This window comes from Lytechinus variegatus, chromosome 13 (assembly GCF_018143015.1).
Source record: "Lytechinus variegatus isolate NC3 chromosome 13, Lvar_3.0, whole genome shotgun sequence".
Classification (NCBI taxonomy): Eukaryota; Metazoa; Echinodermata; class Echinoidea; order Temnopleuroida; family Toxopneustidae; genus Lytechinus; species Lytechinus variegatus.
Genome location: NC_054752.1, coordinates 24,736,325 through 24,750,579, shown reverse-complemented (window position 1 = coordinate 24,750,579; position 14,255 = coordinate 24,736,325). Strand labels below are relative to the sequence as shown.

Genomic DNA, 14,255 nt, shown 5'->3' with positions numbered 1-14,255 from the left:
GATGAATGGGGATTCGTTTCTTTTGAGTTTTTGAAGCACTGATTAAAAACAATTCCTTGACTAATTCTATTTTGTTTGCGTTCATACATGCACAAAGTAGAGCATGTCGATCTGTCCATTTATTTCTGTCCGTATGGCGAGAAGAAAAACGAAGAAAAGTGAAAAGATAGCGTATAGGTTGCATAACTCTCGTACCCCTGTAAATCAATGGAGGCCCGATGAAAAATAGGTCTTCTTGCCCCCAATCAGTGGCGTAACTACTGGGGGCACGTGCCTTTAATGATTAAAGGACAAGTCCACCCCACAAAAACTCGATTTGAATAAAAATAGAAAAATTCAACAAGCATAACACTGAAAATTTCATCAAAATCGAATGTAAAATAAGCAAGATTATGGCATTTTAAAGTTTCGCTTCATTTCACAAGACATGTTATATGCGCATCTCGGTCGGTATGCAAATGAGGAACTGATGACATCACTCACTCACTATTTCTTTTGTATTTTATTATATGAAATATTTTTATTTTCTCGTTGATCATTGTCATGAGAAATGAAGTTTCATTCCTCCCTGAACTCGTGGAATTCCATCATTTTAACATTGTGTGCTTCAGGCAACGAGGTCCTAATCGTCAAATTCGACGGTAAAAATTGAAATATTGTATAATTCAAACAATAGAAAAACAAAAGAAATAGTGAGTGAGTGACATCATCGCCCATCATCTACTCTGATTCGGATGTAACTGGCTCGTTTATATAACTATTTTGTTAAAAATAAGCGAAACTTTGAATTGTCACAAATTTCTTATTTTACACCCGATTTAGATGAAATTTTCAGCATTGTGCTTGTCTGATTTTTCTCTACTGATTCAAATCAACATTTTTCTGAGGTGGACTTGTCCTATAACGATCATTTTGAGGTGCCGCCCTCTCGGTGTGTTTTCTTTATATCGCATCTACCACAGGCATATACTAGTACAGTAGTCGCTATTTGATGCAGAGGTTCGAGCCCATGTCACGTTTCGGATGGTGACGTCGGTCCAGACGTAAGTCAGGGGCCGGTTTTCAAACTGGGGGCTGAGCCATAAAAGTGGGGGGGGGGGGCTGACCATGCTAAAAATTGCAATCGTAATGGTAATTTTTACGTTTTAATTTGTACACGGTTTTGGAAAAAAGTGGGGGCTGAACCCCCCCCCCCCCCCCCCGGTTCGCGGCCCTAAGCTGCTATTCATATCCGATTGATACACGTCTGAGTCTGACAAAATTCAAATATACACACGTCTGACAAAATTCAAATACACACACACCGCTCCACTCTCTCTCTCTCTCTGAAAAAAAGAAAACAGTCCGGTGAGGCTGTAATTCCCCGCCCCCTCCCGCCAACCTCCACCCCCCCCCCCCCCCCATCGATCTCTAGCTCAGCGAGCGCGATCCATCGGATGCGCATGCGTGACACATGTGTTAATGGTTGGTGAAAGGCATCTGAAATTCTGAGGGCATAAAATCCCTTGATTTTGATCAATATTGGACTAAGAATTAAAATACCACCATGGCTAATGATGAGATACGTGAGGTGAGATCTAAATTATTTAACGTTTTATGTTTTATTTAAATAATTGGCAAGAAAATTCTAAAGGACAGAGTATGCAGGTTATTCATCACAGTCCCATACTATGATATCTGCGTGGGGTTGTACCGTATTTCTGGTAAACGAGCCACAGTGAAATGACGATCGACAACGTTTTTATTTTATTTAGTCTAAAAGACTAACGTTAGACAGTATAGGCTTAAGTTATAGATCTAGTCTACTGCCCAACTTTAGCAAAAGGAAGCAAGTGATGCATCAGTCAAATTTGAGTTTGAACCGTCTATGAAAAACTGACTGAGCTGAGTGTGATGTTGCACGCTCAAAATCAGTGTATACAGCCACACGCGTGTGTCTTTACCATCCAGCCACACGCGTGTGGTTATATCCAGAACACCTATCTGTGGATACCGCCACACGCCGCCAGTAATAACAGTAAAACACGTGTGTAGGTCTGACCATCTATATTACGATCAAAATAACCTCATTTCTTCATTAAATTCTTACATTCTAAACCCTGGCCCCTTTGATATCCTTAGTAGGGTGTCTGAAGCCACACTGAAAAGTGTCAGCATAAAACAGGCTGATTTAGGGGAAAATGTGGCACATATTTTTCGGGAAGTTCAGGCTATTAGAAAAATGTGATCTGAATTGATAATTAACTTGTGTTTGGCATGTATGGAAAGAGAAAATTCAGGGGCTTCTTTTGACAGTAAGGACAAGTTTATATGATCATTCTAAATAAGGATTTAGAGATAAATTGCAAACCCTTATTTTTGTGTGTGTTGAGATTGCCATTTCCCCATGCGTTTTCTATGGGAAAATGAAATTTCTGTTTTGCACAATTTTTTCACTTTGTCGCAATTTTTCATTGTGATCTGGTTTCCAAATCTTTATAAAAATCATACCATCAGAAAGAGCATAAAAAATCCTATTTGACTCTTTATGGACAAGTTTTTGGCATTAATAACGAATTTATAACAGCCCTTGGAAGCTAAAAATTTGGATTTGTGTGTGTCCATTTCTTAACTACACAGTCTATGGCAGAGAAATGCTGAAAAATTACCTAATTTCATTCTTCTTTTTTGCAGCCAATAATTGGATTTTTTTCAAAAATGTTACATTTCTGTAAGTCTGAAGGTTATTTCTTTTCAAATTCACAAAGAAAATGTGATATTTTCTTGAAATAAGAAAAATAATTTTTTTCTCCAGACACCCTATCCTTAGATCATTTCAATTTCATTCTCACCGTCTTCTCTCCTTGCTTTTCTTGTCTTGTTACAAACGGTCGTCTGTTTAACAGCAAATTCTCTTTTTCTACTTGTGTCGATTCTGGCTTCCTTCGCGGTACGGTGGCAGACCCATACAGCGTTAGCGCAGCGCAGTAGACATACACAGTTTGGGTTACGTTTATGTTTGGTACGAATAATTTTCGTACCAAGCGTTAAGCATGCACGAATCCCGAGTTTCGTACGTACGCACGTCACGTACACGCACATAGCCTAGAGTCAGTAGAGAATCGACACAAGTAGAAAAAGTGTGGAAATTTGCTATTTAACAGGCGGCCTTTTGTAACGACAAGAAAAGCAAGGAAAGAAGACGGTGAGAATGAAATTGAAACGATTTAAAGAAATCAGAGTGGTTTAGAATGTAAGAATTTAATGAAGAAATGAGGTTATTTTGATCGTGATATAGACAGTCAGACCTACATATGCGTTTTACTGTTATTACTGGTGGCGTGTGGCGGTATCCACAAATAGGTGTTCTGGATATAACCACACGCGTGTGGCTGGATGGTAAAGACACACGCGTGTGGCTGTATACACTGCCAAATCAAATTGGCATGATGATTGGCTTGGCCTTGAACTTAGTTGTGGGGATTGGGATTCTGGGAAGAAACGGCATATACTCAGTTGTGGTGGGTACATGCATGTGCCGCGGAGATGACCCCCATTAAAAATAAATTTCCGTTCAAAGGGCATGACATTGAGAAAAAGAACAAAGAAAGCCACTCCAAATTAAGGCAAAGCATACATACATGTAAGTAGAATTTTCTTCTTATCGAGGAAAAAGGAAGAAAGAAATCTGTTCCAAATCAAAGGCAAAGTTTTGCATACAAAGTACTTTTTGTAACGCCATTCAGGCCGCATTGATAGACTACAGTGACGTGAGCTGCATTTTTGGTGGAGAGCTGTCCCACCATCACCTCTGCGTGAGCGCACCAAGTGCCTGTACCGCCAGGCTAGCTGCATGCACGTATGCCCGTTCCATATGCCTTAAGCAAGTTGAGGACTCTATAATTGTTGATATTTTTACATATACTTTTTAATCACGCTTAATGTTATACCCCTTTCATAAACCCAATTATGCTGCTAATAGCATAATTTGGTCGTAAAATTGGAGGACAAGAGTAATCCGCATTATTTTGATGCTGCTATTATCCGCATAATAGCAGCATCGGGACAAGATTTTGAGTTTATGAACGCATTTCCAAATAATGCGGATAATTGCCATGGTCGGTCACAAGGTCACCCTTTTCCAACACAACCGCATCGGAGGAGGCGTGTCCAGTTGTCATGACGATTATCCACCTTTTTCAGGACGAGCGCTCGTAAAAATAATGCGGCTTATTTTCGGAGTTTGTGAACGCAATTTTTATTGAATTATCCGCATTACTCTTAGGCGGCTAATTGGAGGATAGGTTTATGAAAAGGGTATTAGATCCAATTCTATATCATGTGGCAGCCACTTGATTATGTTTATTTTCCCATATTTCAGTTTTATTGTTTCTGTTTGATTCCTTATCCAGGTGACTGAATGCAAGGACAAATTACATGAAATGGTAAGATCAAGTCAGAGTCTTGTCAAAAATCCATTACTTTGTAATGCCTTCTAACCTCTAGCTTGATTGCAAGAGAAATTGAACAAATTGGAAATGAAAATTACTTCTCTATTCTCTTGCCAGGAAAGCTAGGATAGGGACTGATATATGATTTTTTTCAGTTTTTAATACAATATTAAATTATTACTGACATTTTGTAAATTTGCAATGCAAGGGAATGATTTAGTTAAACAGTTTCTGATACTAATTAGGCCAAGGACAGTGTAAAAGAGTTTCAAGTGTATAATTATTATTTTGTTTTGTTAAATGGCATATCATTGTTCATGCATGCACATGTAGTTCTTGGAGGTTTGCATGATGTTGTTTGTTTTAGTTTAACAAGTAAGTTAAATTAACTGCAGATTCTCAATCATGTTTTATTTATGAACACCAAGTTAAAATGTTTCATAAAGCTCTCACGAGTGAAAAGTCACTTCACTTCACAAATGACTGGCAATCCTATCTTGTAGTAATTATAGACACCAATTTATTATTGTTGTTGATTAGGCTCCTAAGAAAGGATGAGCAGTTGTTTATAAAGTTGCTTGTACATGTAGCTTACCATCAGCTTTATAAAACATCCAAGTGGCCTTTTCAGATTAAAATTTCTATTAACAAGTATCTGAATGCAAACTTTATTTATCAAACTTTAAATATTAGGGAATTCACCCATAATTTGTGAAAACGTGAAAATATGATTTTGATTTTTGCTAAATCTCAAGAACTTGGGAAGAAGCATCGTATCATATCACCGGTTTTCACTGATCGACAGATAGTCTATGTGCCAATCAGATGCAGGTATTTTTCTAGCCTACATGTATAATGTAATGATAAAAATTACCCTTTTTTATGAAATGCTCTCTAAGTTTGCATAATTCATGATGTATAACTTAGGAACAGCTTTATGAAACAGTCCCCAGTGCAATAATGTGTGAACTTCAAGCAGTAAAGGTTCATAATTAATTCATTATTCATTCTTTCTCCCTTTTTCTTTCTCCGATCAGTCAGAGAATCTAGTGAAAGTTGTGTTCCCACAGAAGATTCGAGAGTTAGGGGAATTAGTGGAGGTGAGAACTTCATGATTTCTTTGGTATTTTTTTTTTGTTGATTCAATTAAGTTTTCTACAAATATTATGCATCATCAGCTCTCTCGGTCCACTCTCCCCCCCCCCCCCCTTACCCTGTTTCAACTGGTCGATTGATCAGATGAGCAACCGATGTTTTTAAAAATTCTTCTCTTAATGTTGCTTGAAATCTGCCTCTTACATCAGTTGCTTTTCACAACTGTATATATTTGAAATGTATTTATGAGGTTCAGTCTATAATGTGTATGGATTGTAAAGTCCAAGCTGCTTAGTGTATACATGGAATTCCCTTTTTAGGTCTATGTATTAACATAAAGCGTAGCAATTTACTATTGATTATAGAAAATCAATACAACCAGTCATAGAAATTGATAGCCTCTTAACTCTTTGTTCGCTGGGCCATGAACCCCTCTGTGCTGAATGATTTTCATGGAGGGAAACGATGGATTGTTTGTTTGAGCGTGATTTGCGAAAAGGTTAATTAATTGTTAATATGTGTCACTGATGCCCCAGTGAGCAGGCATTTATGCTGTGAATCACAATTCTATGTTTCGAGAATGATCTAGTTTACATAGTCTTATTGACAGGCCAAATTTCCATGGCCATGGACTTTGTTAGCATTGGATGAATTTAATTATTACTCGCCTGCATGATGATAATCGTGTCTGTTGAATGTTTCTTTTCAGAGTGATTTGTTTAGACTAAGTCGGATGTCAGAGGTCACAACGAATATCAACATTCCAGTTCCAGCCCCAGTCGTTCTAAACCATTCTGATGATGTAGATGATGCCCTGAAACCACATGTAAGTGTTTCATACTATCATTGTCAGCCAATCAGAAACAAGGATTCCAGTAGCTTGTCACAGCTGTTTGTAAACATCACAGACAAACATTTTTCAACACTTTGTTGTTGTATCTGTTACATGAAAGTGACATGATGACTGCTTGTTTTACACCAAGTTAATATCTAAAAATGTCAAGCTTACCCAACACAATCAAATCAACTTTCAACAAGGGAGCAAATTAAAGGCAGCATTTTACAAGTACTGAATCAATACTCCCTACCCCTCATGCTTGACCTCTTTTAAACGGGAGTTTGGCATTGTCAGGAAGGAACAAAAAGCGTTTCAGTGAAAGATTTCATTTCAGCGTTATTGATCAAGCATGCACGAAATAAAATGTGTAGCTGTTGTAACTGTTAGTGTATTGTGTCATGTTTGGCGTCAGAGCTTATGTAAGGTACCTACCAGTATAAAGCTGAGGAGGAGTTCTTTTATACTTCTGGCAGATACTAATCATTTTATATATTGGAATCATAAATTCTGTTTACCCATTGATACACACTGTTTATTCATTTTCAATGGCATTTGATTAAAATCTTCTTTATACAGGCAAAGAAAAGGAAGCATGACACAGAGAATGATGTACAAGGTAAAAGAAAATTAATTAATTACCAAGCTATAAGAAATGCAGTCATCTAAATACCCATTTTACTGCAGTTTGTCTTTTTTAGCAATAGCTTGCAGTCTGAGGAAAGTTGAAAAGGGATATTCAAAACTTTATCAATTTTGAATTAATCTTGAGCTTTTACATTGAGCCGGTATATATGTAGGCTATATAGGTATAAACAAAGTACCCTGCCTCGTGGTACCCACCTTTGCAATGGTGCTTTACACTCACATTGCTTTCATATTTTCATTATATGACCTAAATGCATTTACTTGATGGTAATTGATAATATCAGCCTTGGAATTCAGTCCTCTCAACCTGATGCAAATTTCACCTTCATTCATTTAATCGCTGCAGTTTGCAAAGCGTTTTTTGTCTGCCGAGTAAAAAACAAACAATGAGCAATGATTTAGCTTTCTACATGTAGATCTATTTTTTTTACCATACTGATTCAAACGTGGACCTTCGACCTCTGATCCTACAGGTTGCAAGGTGTTCTCTCTGCCTGCAGGATCCGTATCGTGCAACAAGCAGTTAACTGATCTGATAGATATCCTGAAACCCAAGATATGCTGCCTCATAGAACACTGTAACACGCTGAAGATGTGGATCCAGCTACAGATTCCAAGGATTGAAGACGGCAACAACTTTGGAGTCTCCGTCCAGGTAGGTCAATCGGTTTACATTTACTAGACCTACAGTACAAGCAGGTTTTTTTTTTCTTCTTACATTGTCAATATATGGCATGGGCTAAAACCATTTGGTCTACATGTACTATCAATTTGGTCTAATTGCCATTTGGTCTTCAATACATACAGAATGAGTGGTGTTAGACCAAGTGGATGTTAGATGCAATGGCCAGTATTCCGAAGTCGGGTTTAACTTAAACTTGGGTTTAAAGTTGTGGTTTAAGTATGGAAAGCCAATTGTTACATAAATCACTCACAGTAGAGATATCATATTTCAGCTCATTTGGATCTCTAATCATTCATGATTGTCTAGGAAAAATAAGTAGATGATTGTCTTCGCCATTGAAGAATCAGGAGAGAGCACATTAATTATAAGAAACATACAACAAATTTTGACACTTTTGGCTTCCCATAATTTTAGTACAGAGTAAGACCACATGTGGTCTAAGTTAAACCTGACATCAGAATACAGGACAATGGTTCTGGCATTATTGGTTCAGGCAAACTGAGATTAGACCATCAGCGGTGAAACCAAATGTACAATGTGGATGTAGAGCAAAAGACAATTTACTTGCTAATCTTCTTTCATATTGGTTGATGCTCGAGGCATCTTGGCATCCTTTTATGCATGGATTCCGAAAGTATATTTTCATTGCTAACCCTCAAATTTTATCATTGACAAACAATGGAGAATGCAGGAAAGCTGCTATTAAAGACACAACGGCCTTATGGTGTAACTCCTGTTGAAGGGCATGGTGCAGACTTTTTATTGTTGCCAAGAATGTGGATATAGGCTTTCCCTATAACAACCAGAATATGAAAAACAACTGGCTGTGTTACTTTCAATTCTTGTGGTTACTTTGTTGAAAGGAACAATGACATTTTTCAGTAGGAGATTTTCTTAAATATTTCTGTATAAACCAAATTTTTTGGATTTAATGGCTTTAAGATCTATAAATAGGTTACACAATAGATACAGTTAGTGATGTTTGTTTGATAAACTTTTAAGTTTCTTTTCTGGAATACGTTGAATACTTTTAACAGGAGGACACATTAAGTGAACTTCGCCAGGTAGAGAGTGAGGCCGCTTCATACCTTGACCAGATATCACGGTATTACATCACAAGAGGTAAACTAGTCAGCAAGGTCGCCAAGTACCCTCACGTGGTAAGTCAATAGCCAAAGTTGTCGCTATGTCAGGTTGTGTCCTAATTTTATGCCCCTGTGATAAAAACAAAACCACTGTGATTGCAGTGGTCTAGCGTTTATGTCTCCGGACTGTAGATCACAAGGTTCTGGGTTTATTTCCCACCTTGGCACTGATGCCCTTTGCCTACGTACATGTATCTGTTGATCTATAGTTGTTGCACTCATCCCAGGTGAAGTAAATTGTACCCAGTTTGAATTTATTCCTCAATATGTTAAAAAACTGCCTTATAACCCAGCTATACTTAAGCCATGGTTATGGTATATACAGTGCTTAGAATTTTTTATTTAGCTCTGTATAAATGTTGCATATAATTAAATTTTCATTGTCATTCATTAAAAATTATCTGCCCTCCTAAATCTTGATCATTTGATACTATTTTGGGAGTGAATTTATTCATGCATTGGTGAACAGGGCGTATTCATTGCCAGAGGGTAGCAATCAATTTGCACCAAATGCCTACTAAGTCAATCAAGCATTGGGAACAAGCTGGTACAAGTGGATGAAATCATTTAATAAAGGGCTGTCTCATCTGCTCAATTTTTCCAGCACACGCTGATGTACAGTTTGGGAAATAATTATTTGACCACTTTCATACTGAGCTCACAAGTGGCATAGTCAAATAGGGTGTTGCAAGAAACTTGTGATCAATCGCAAGTCTATTTTTGGTCCCTAATTCAATCATATTTCTTGCAGTTAATTGCAAATTAGTGATTGATTGCTAATCTGCCCCTTGAAACAAGTACCGGTAGTTTAATCCGATTTGCTACAGCTAACGTTGATCTATCAGTAATAAAATTGCAACAGAATATTTGCAATTGATCACAAATATTTTCTTGTAACACCACTAAGTATCATATCTCAAGCTGTATTTATGACCAGGGGCCCGTTTCATAAAGGAGTTGCAACTGTTTTAACTTTGCCGTTATGGCAACTGTCATGGTAACAGGGCTCAGCAGCCAATCAAAATCAAGGTTTCTATGGTAGTTGCCATAATGGCAAAGCTACAGCAGTTGCAAGTCCTTTATGAAAAGGTCCCTAGATGTTTAATCATATTATCCTACATTAAGAATTTCCATTGTTAGTAATTTAGTATACAGAACGATTTCTTGATATCAACAAGTTATTTTTTGTAGAAATAATTGACTAATTTCCTGATTACGAATTGAAATATTTATACCATAAAATCAGATTAACAGTTATAATGGCCTGCCATACTCGTATGTATATTGGTATATGCTGGCTAAAACATTGAGACGTTCCCAACATTTAGAAGCTACATTGCGCACTTCAACACATCATTTGGTCGAAGCTGATTTTTACACTTTCGTGAACATTTCTATCTCTTCATCTAGTTGTAGGTAAAAACAATTCACAATAATTTCTATTCGATTGATGCAGGTCGAGGATGAAAATCCTTTTTTATACCTTTTTTCTTTTACATTATGAGTTCATGGCCATTGTTTTATTGTTGTTGTCTTGGGGCCAGTTTCCTTAGTATTACAGTTTTGCTTGCTTGCTTCACTATAAATGATGATGATGGGTTCTTCTATAGCACTGGTATCCACCTTAGCTGGGCGCTCATGGTGCTTGGATCTCAAATGAATCTCAAAAATGTGTACAAAATTATCACCTTCGAAACTGTAGTTTCTTTAGGTCTTAGTCTCTGCTATTGTATGCTCATAAATCTTTTCTCTTTGTTTGTTTGTTCTTAGGATGACTACAGGAGGAGTGTACTTGAAATCGATGAGAAAGAATTCATCAATCTTCGTCTAACATGCCTTGAGTTGAGAAATACATATGTGAGTTCCCATTTGGTAGTTTTCTCATAAACGCTCAATCAAAGAAACCAACTCGCAACCGACTGACGCTTTGTCATTGGAATTTACGTAATATATTTGGTCAGCATGGAGTAGGTTTCGCTGATGTGAGTTAGTGACATCAAGGGAATGATGAGATGTGGTAGCTAAAGGATAGGTTTTGTAAAGCAGGAATGCCTGGAAGCATACTAAAAACATATTTATTGGGGGGGGGGGTTCTGGTATCAATATTGTAAAGGTCATTAGAAAGTTATCCAGCATTTTAGAGAGTATTCTGAAGACTATATCAAAATGTGGCATCCTAGATAACGATCAAGGTTTTGTAGTTGTCGGTCTAGAGATGGCACTTTTAAAGTAGCTGTGACATGTAATTGGTGCTTTAATATTAAAGGGATTCCTACACTTAAACTAAGAAACAGTGAATATCCTTCCATAGGCTTATGCATTATGATTGACTCGATACCCTTTTGACGAATACAAATATATTTTGTTTGATTTATGATTTTCTTATAGCTTTCCCTTCATGACGTGATAACAAAGAACAAAGACAAGATCAAGAAACCTCGAGGAAACAACACAGAATCAATGTACTGAGGACAACGCCATCATCATTACCAACCAACACAGTTCAACCCCTTGCCTCCCGGAACTGGTTGATCCCTGCACAAATTCTATGGGAATTACAGAGTTCAGTAATCAACAGGTTAACTGCTTTTCTACTGGTACTTTGTAATCTCTGTACAAATCATATGTGAATGACAGAATTCAAGAGTCAACAGGTTAACCAATTGCCTACTTGATCTGGGTGATCCCTGTACAAGTCTTCAGGGAATTACATGATCCAGTGGGTTAAGATTATGACCCTCTGAGGTAGGGCTGAGTCAAACGGACTGGTCTATAAGTGCCCAAACGATGCTGTAAGTCGCTGGGATAATTTCTTCCAGACCGATGAATCGCTGAATTCAAGAAATACATTAGAAACTCACGGAGTCAAAAGACTTTGACAGTTAACCACTTCATGAACTTAGTTTAATTCATCTAATATAAACAATCAACTTGGACTATGGAAATAGTCTTACTCGGTTGATTAAAGGCTTGATGTATAGTATCACATGGAGGTTTTAGACCAAGATCAGGAATTATAGGTCTTGAAGTGGTTGACGTTTACAGATGTTGGCAATATTGAATTTCCTATATGCATTTTTCTTAAATTCACCAGTTCCCAGGTCTCTGCTTAAAGAAGATTGACAGTCAGCGGTAAAAAAAAAATTATGACTCGGCCATATTTAGTGTGACTATTTGCAATGGTGTTCTTAAGACACTAATATAGTATCAGCACCAATCAGAATTTAACAATATCCCAAGGCATTGCTTTTTACAATCCACAAGCCTTGAAGTTATTAGGAATGCACAAGTATTACTCACAGGGAAATTAGTTTATCCTCTTGGTCTTCTAGCAAGTGGTCTTTCTCTCAACCGGGACTCTCAGATTGTCACAGATAAGATGACCTGGTCTAACCATGGTTCGATCCAACCTATTTTGGTCTAAGTGTCACTTGTGCTAATACTCGATTGGTCCTACTGTCATGCCTGGTCTTATAGAGTGCTGAAGTGTGACATCATCAATTTTCCGTTTTGGCATATCAGCGATTTTGATACCATATTTTGGTAGAGCATGATGAAAAACCCCCACAATCCAAATTTGGTGGGTATCAGTTCATGGGGGCCTGAGATATGACCTCATGAATTCACAATTAGACCATATTAAGTCAACGTATTATTTTCCTGGTTCCTATAGCAATTTTGGAACCAGGTCAATAATACACTGACGTCAATGGGGCTAATTATGAATTCATGAGGTCATATCTAAGGCTCCCATCGACCGGTTCCCACCAAATTCTGGTCGTGGGTTTTATTATCATGCTGTACCAAAATATGGTATCAAAAACGCTGAAATGCTAAAAAAGTTTTTTGTGACGTCATCACCTCGGTACTCTATTTCCACTTTATGTACTTTCAGTTTCTTTGTGGTCAAATGAAAATTTGGTTGATTAACAGTTCATCAAATTATCTAGACTGAGTATGAAATGGAATATTAGTAGACAATTTTTTTTAGATGGACTGGATATAGACATAACTAGGATTACACCATGTTGAATGAGACCAAATGGAAAGTGGTTTAAGTACATGTAGGTGTAGACAAATTGGCAAACTTCTTTTACATTTTTCCAAGACAACTTACTATTGCTATCAACACTTATATACATTTCATATTCCTAAAGTGTTCATTTTTTTTAACAGCAACCTATGGTGTACATGAAGTTAAGAACTACCATACACCTTAATTTCATGTACCAACAGCTATTTAAAAAAAAAAAAACTTCCCAAAGCACCCCTCAGTTCCTTCTGGAGGGGCAGTTAAAAGGGTTTTACCATTTTGCTATAAAACATCGATTGAAGTCTTCATGAGGAAGCCCCACCCTCTTATTGCATCCACTCTACTAAAAAAAACATTGATATTCCAATACCAGGCCACCATTAGTACAGGATATCATATGAATTGACCAAAGCAGGGTTCCCTCAGTCATGGAAAATCCTGGAAAAATTTGTGGTCAGGGAAAAGTCATGGAATTGCATTTACCTCTTGGCTGTGGCAGTTTTCCAGTTTGTCGTGTCTCACAACTCTCATACTCTGTGATCATACTCTGCCATTATAATTGGTGTTCATGATTTCCATTTCTTCTCACTTTTGTGACATCCAAAATTCTACATAACTCCCGGGACATCACGGGAAGTCTTGGAAAGCAGCAGTTTAGTCATGGAAAAGTCATGGAATTCTGTTTTCAAATTTCTGTGGGAACCCTGCCAAAGTCAAAGTGGAGACATAACAATTACCCAATTAACGTATCCAATACCCTGAAATGGAGTACCAAATTGTGACCTGAACATTTTAAATTTTTTTATTAGTACTATTATTTTAATTTTCTGGCAAATTGATGAAGTCACACTTTGTTACTCTATCTTCTTCACATAAATATTCAAGATGTGTATTTTATGATTCTGAGTATTTTAACCATGATTTCTATTTCCTGTTACAATCTCATCAATCATGATGTCGTTGATATTGATCACTTCACCGTAGGTTTGTGTGTCTCTGATTTTTAACCTATTTATCACAATGTATTCATTTGATCGATTTCACACCAAGTTTTGTTTGCTATGTCTAGAACATCCCCTGTCTTATGAATTTTATCTAAAAAATGATTTAATCATCAAAAAATCTCTTAACCTGTATACCAAAAATCACCCAGTGGTCTAGCAAGCAATGATTTGTGACACATAGCTGTTAATCCACAATATGTATATGTACTTCATTCAATTTTAAATCTGTGTTAATCTTTTGAGAGCCCCCTTCTGTCGTTGTGCCATCTTAATCAGTTAGTTTTTATTTTCCCCCCATTTTTATTGTGGTGCCATGTTTTCTTCCATGTGTACATTTGAAGCAAGAGTAATTTAAGTAATAAAATGCCTGTAAACCACAA

At 37.1% G+C, this 14,255-nt stretch overlaps 1 protein-coding gene across 1 annotated transcript; it reads left to right on the top strand.

The window, feature by feature from the left end:
- Positions 1–1,444: 1,444 nt before the first annotated feature.
- On the top strand, positions 1,445–14,255 carry LOC121426081 (proteasome activator complex subunit 3-like). The gene is made up of 9 exons (XM_041622229.1): positions 1,445–1,570; positions 4,392–4,424; positions 5,468–5,530; positions 6,235–6,351; positions 6,940–6,979; positions 7,482–7,663; positions 8,731–8,853; positions 10,609–10,695; positions 11,227–14,255. Exons 1-9 carry the CDS (start codon positions 1,547–1,549, stop codon positions 11,305–11,307), a joined length of 750 nt encoding a protein of 249 aa, XP_041478163.1. The 5' UTR covers positions 1,445–1,546; the 3' UTR covers positions 11,308–14,255.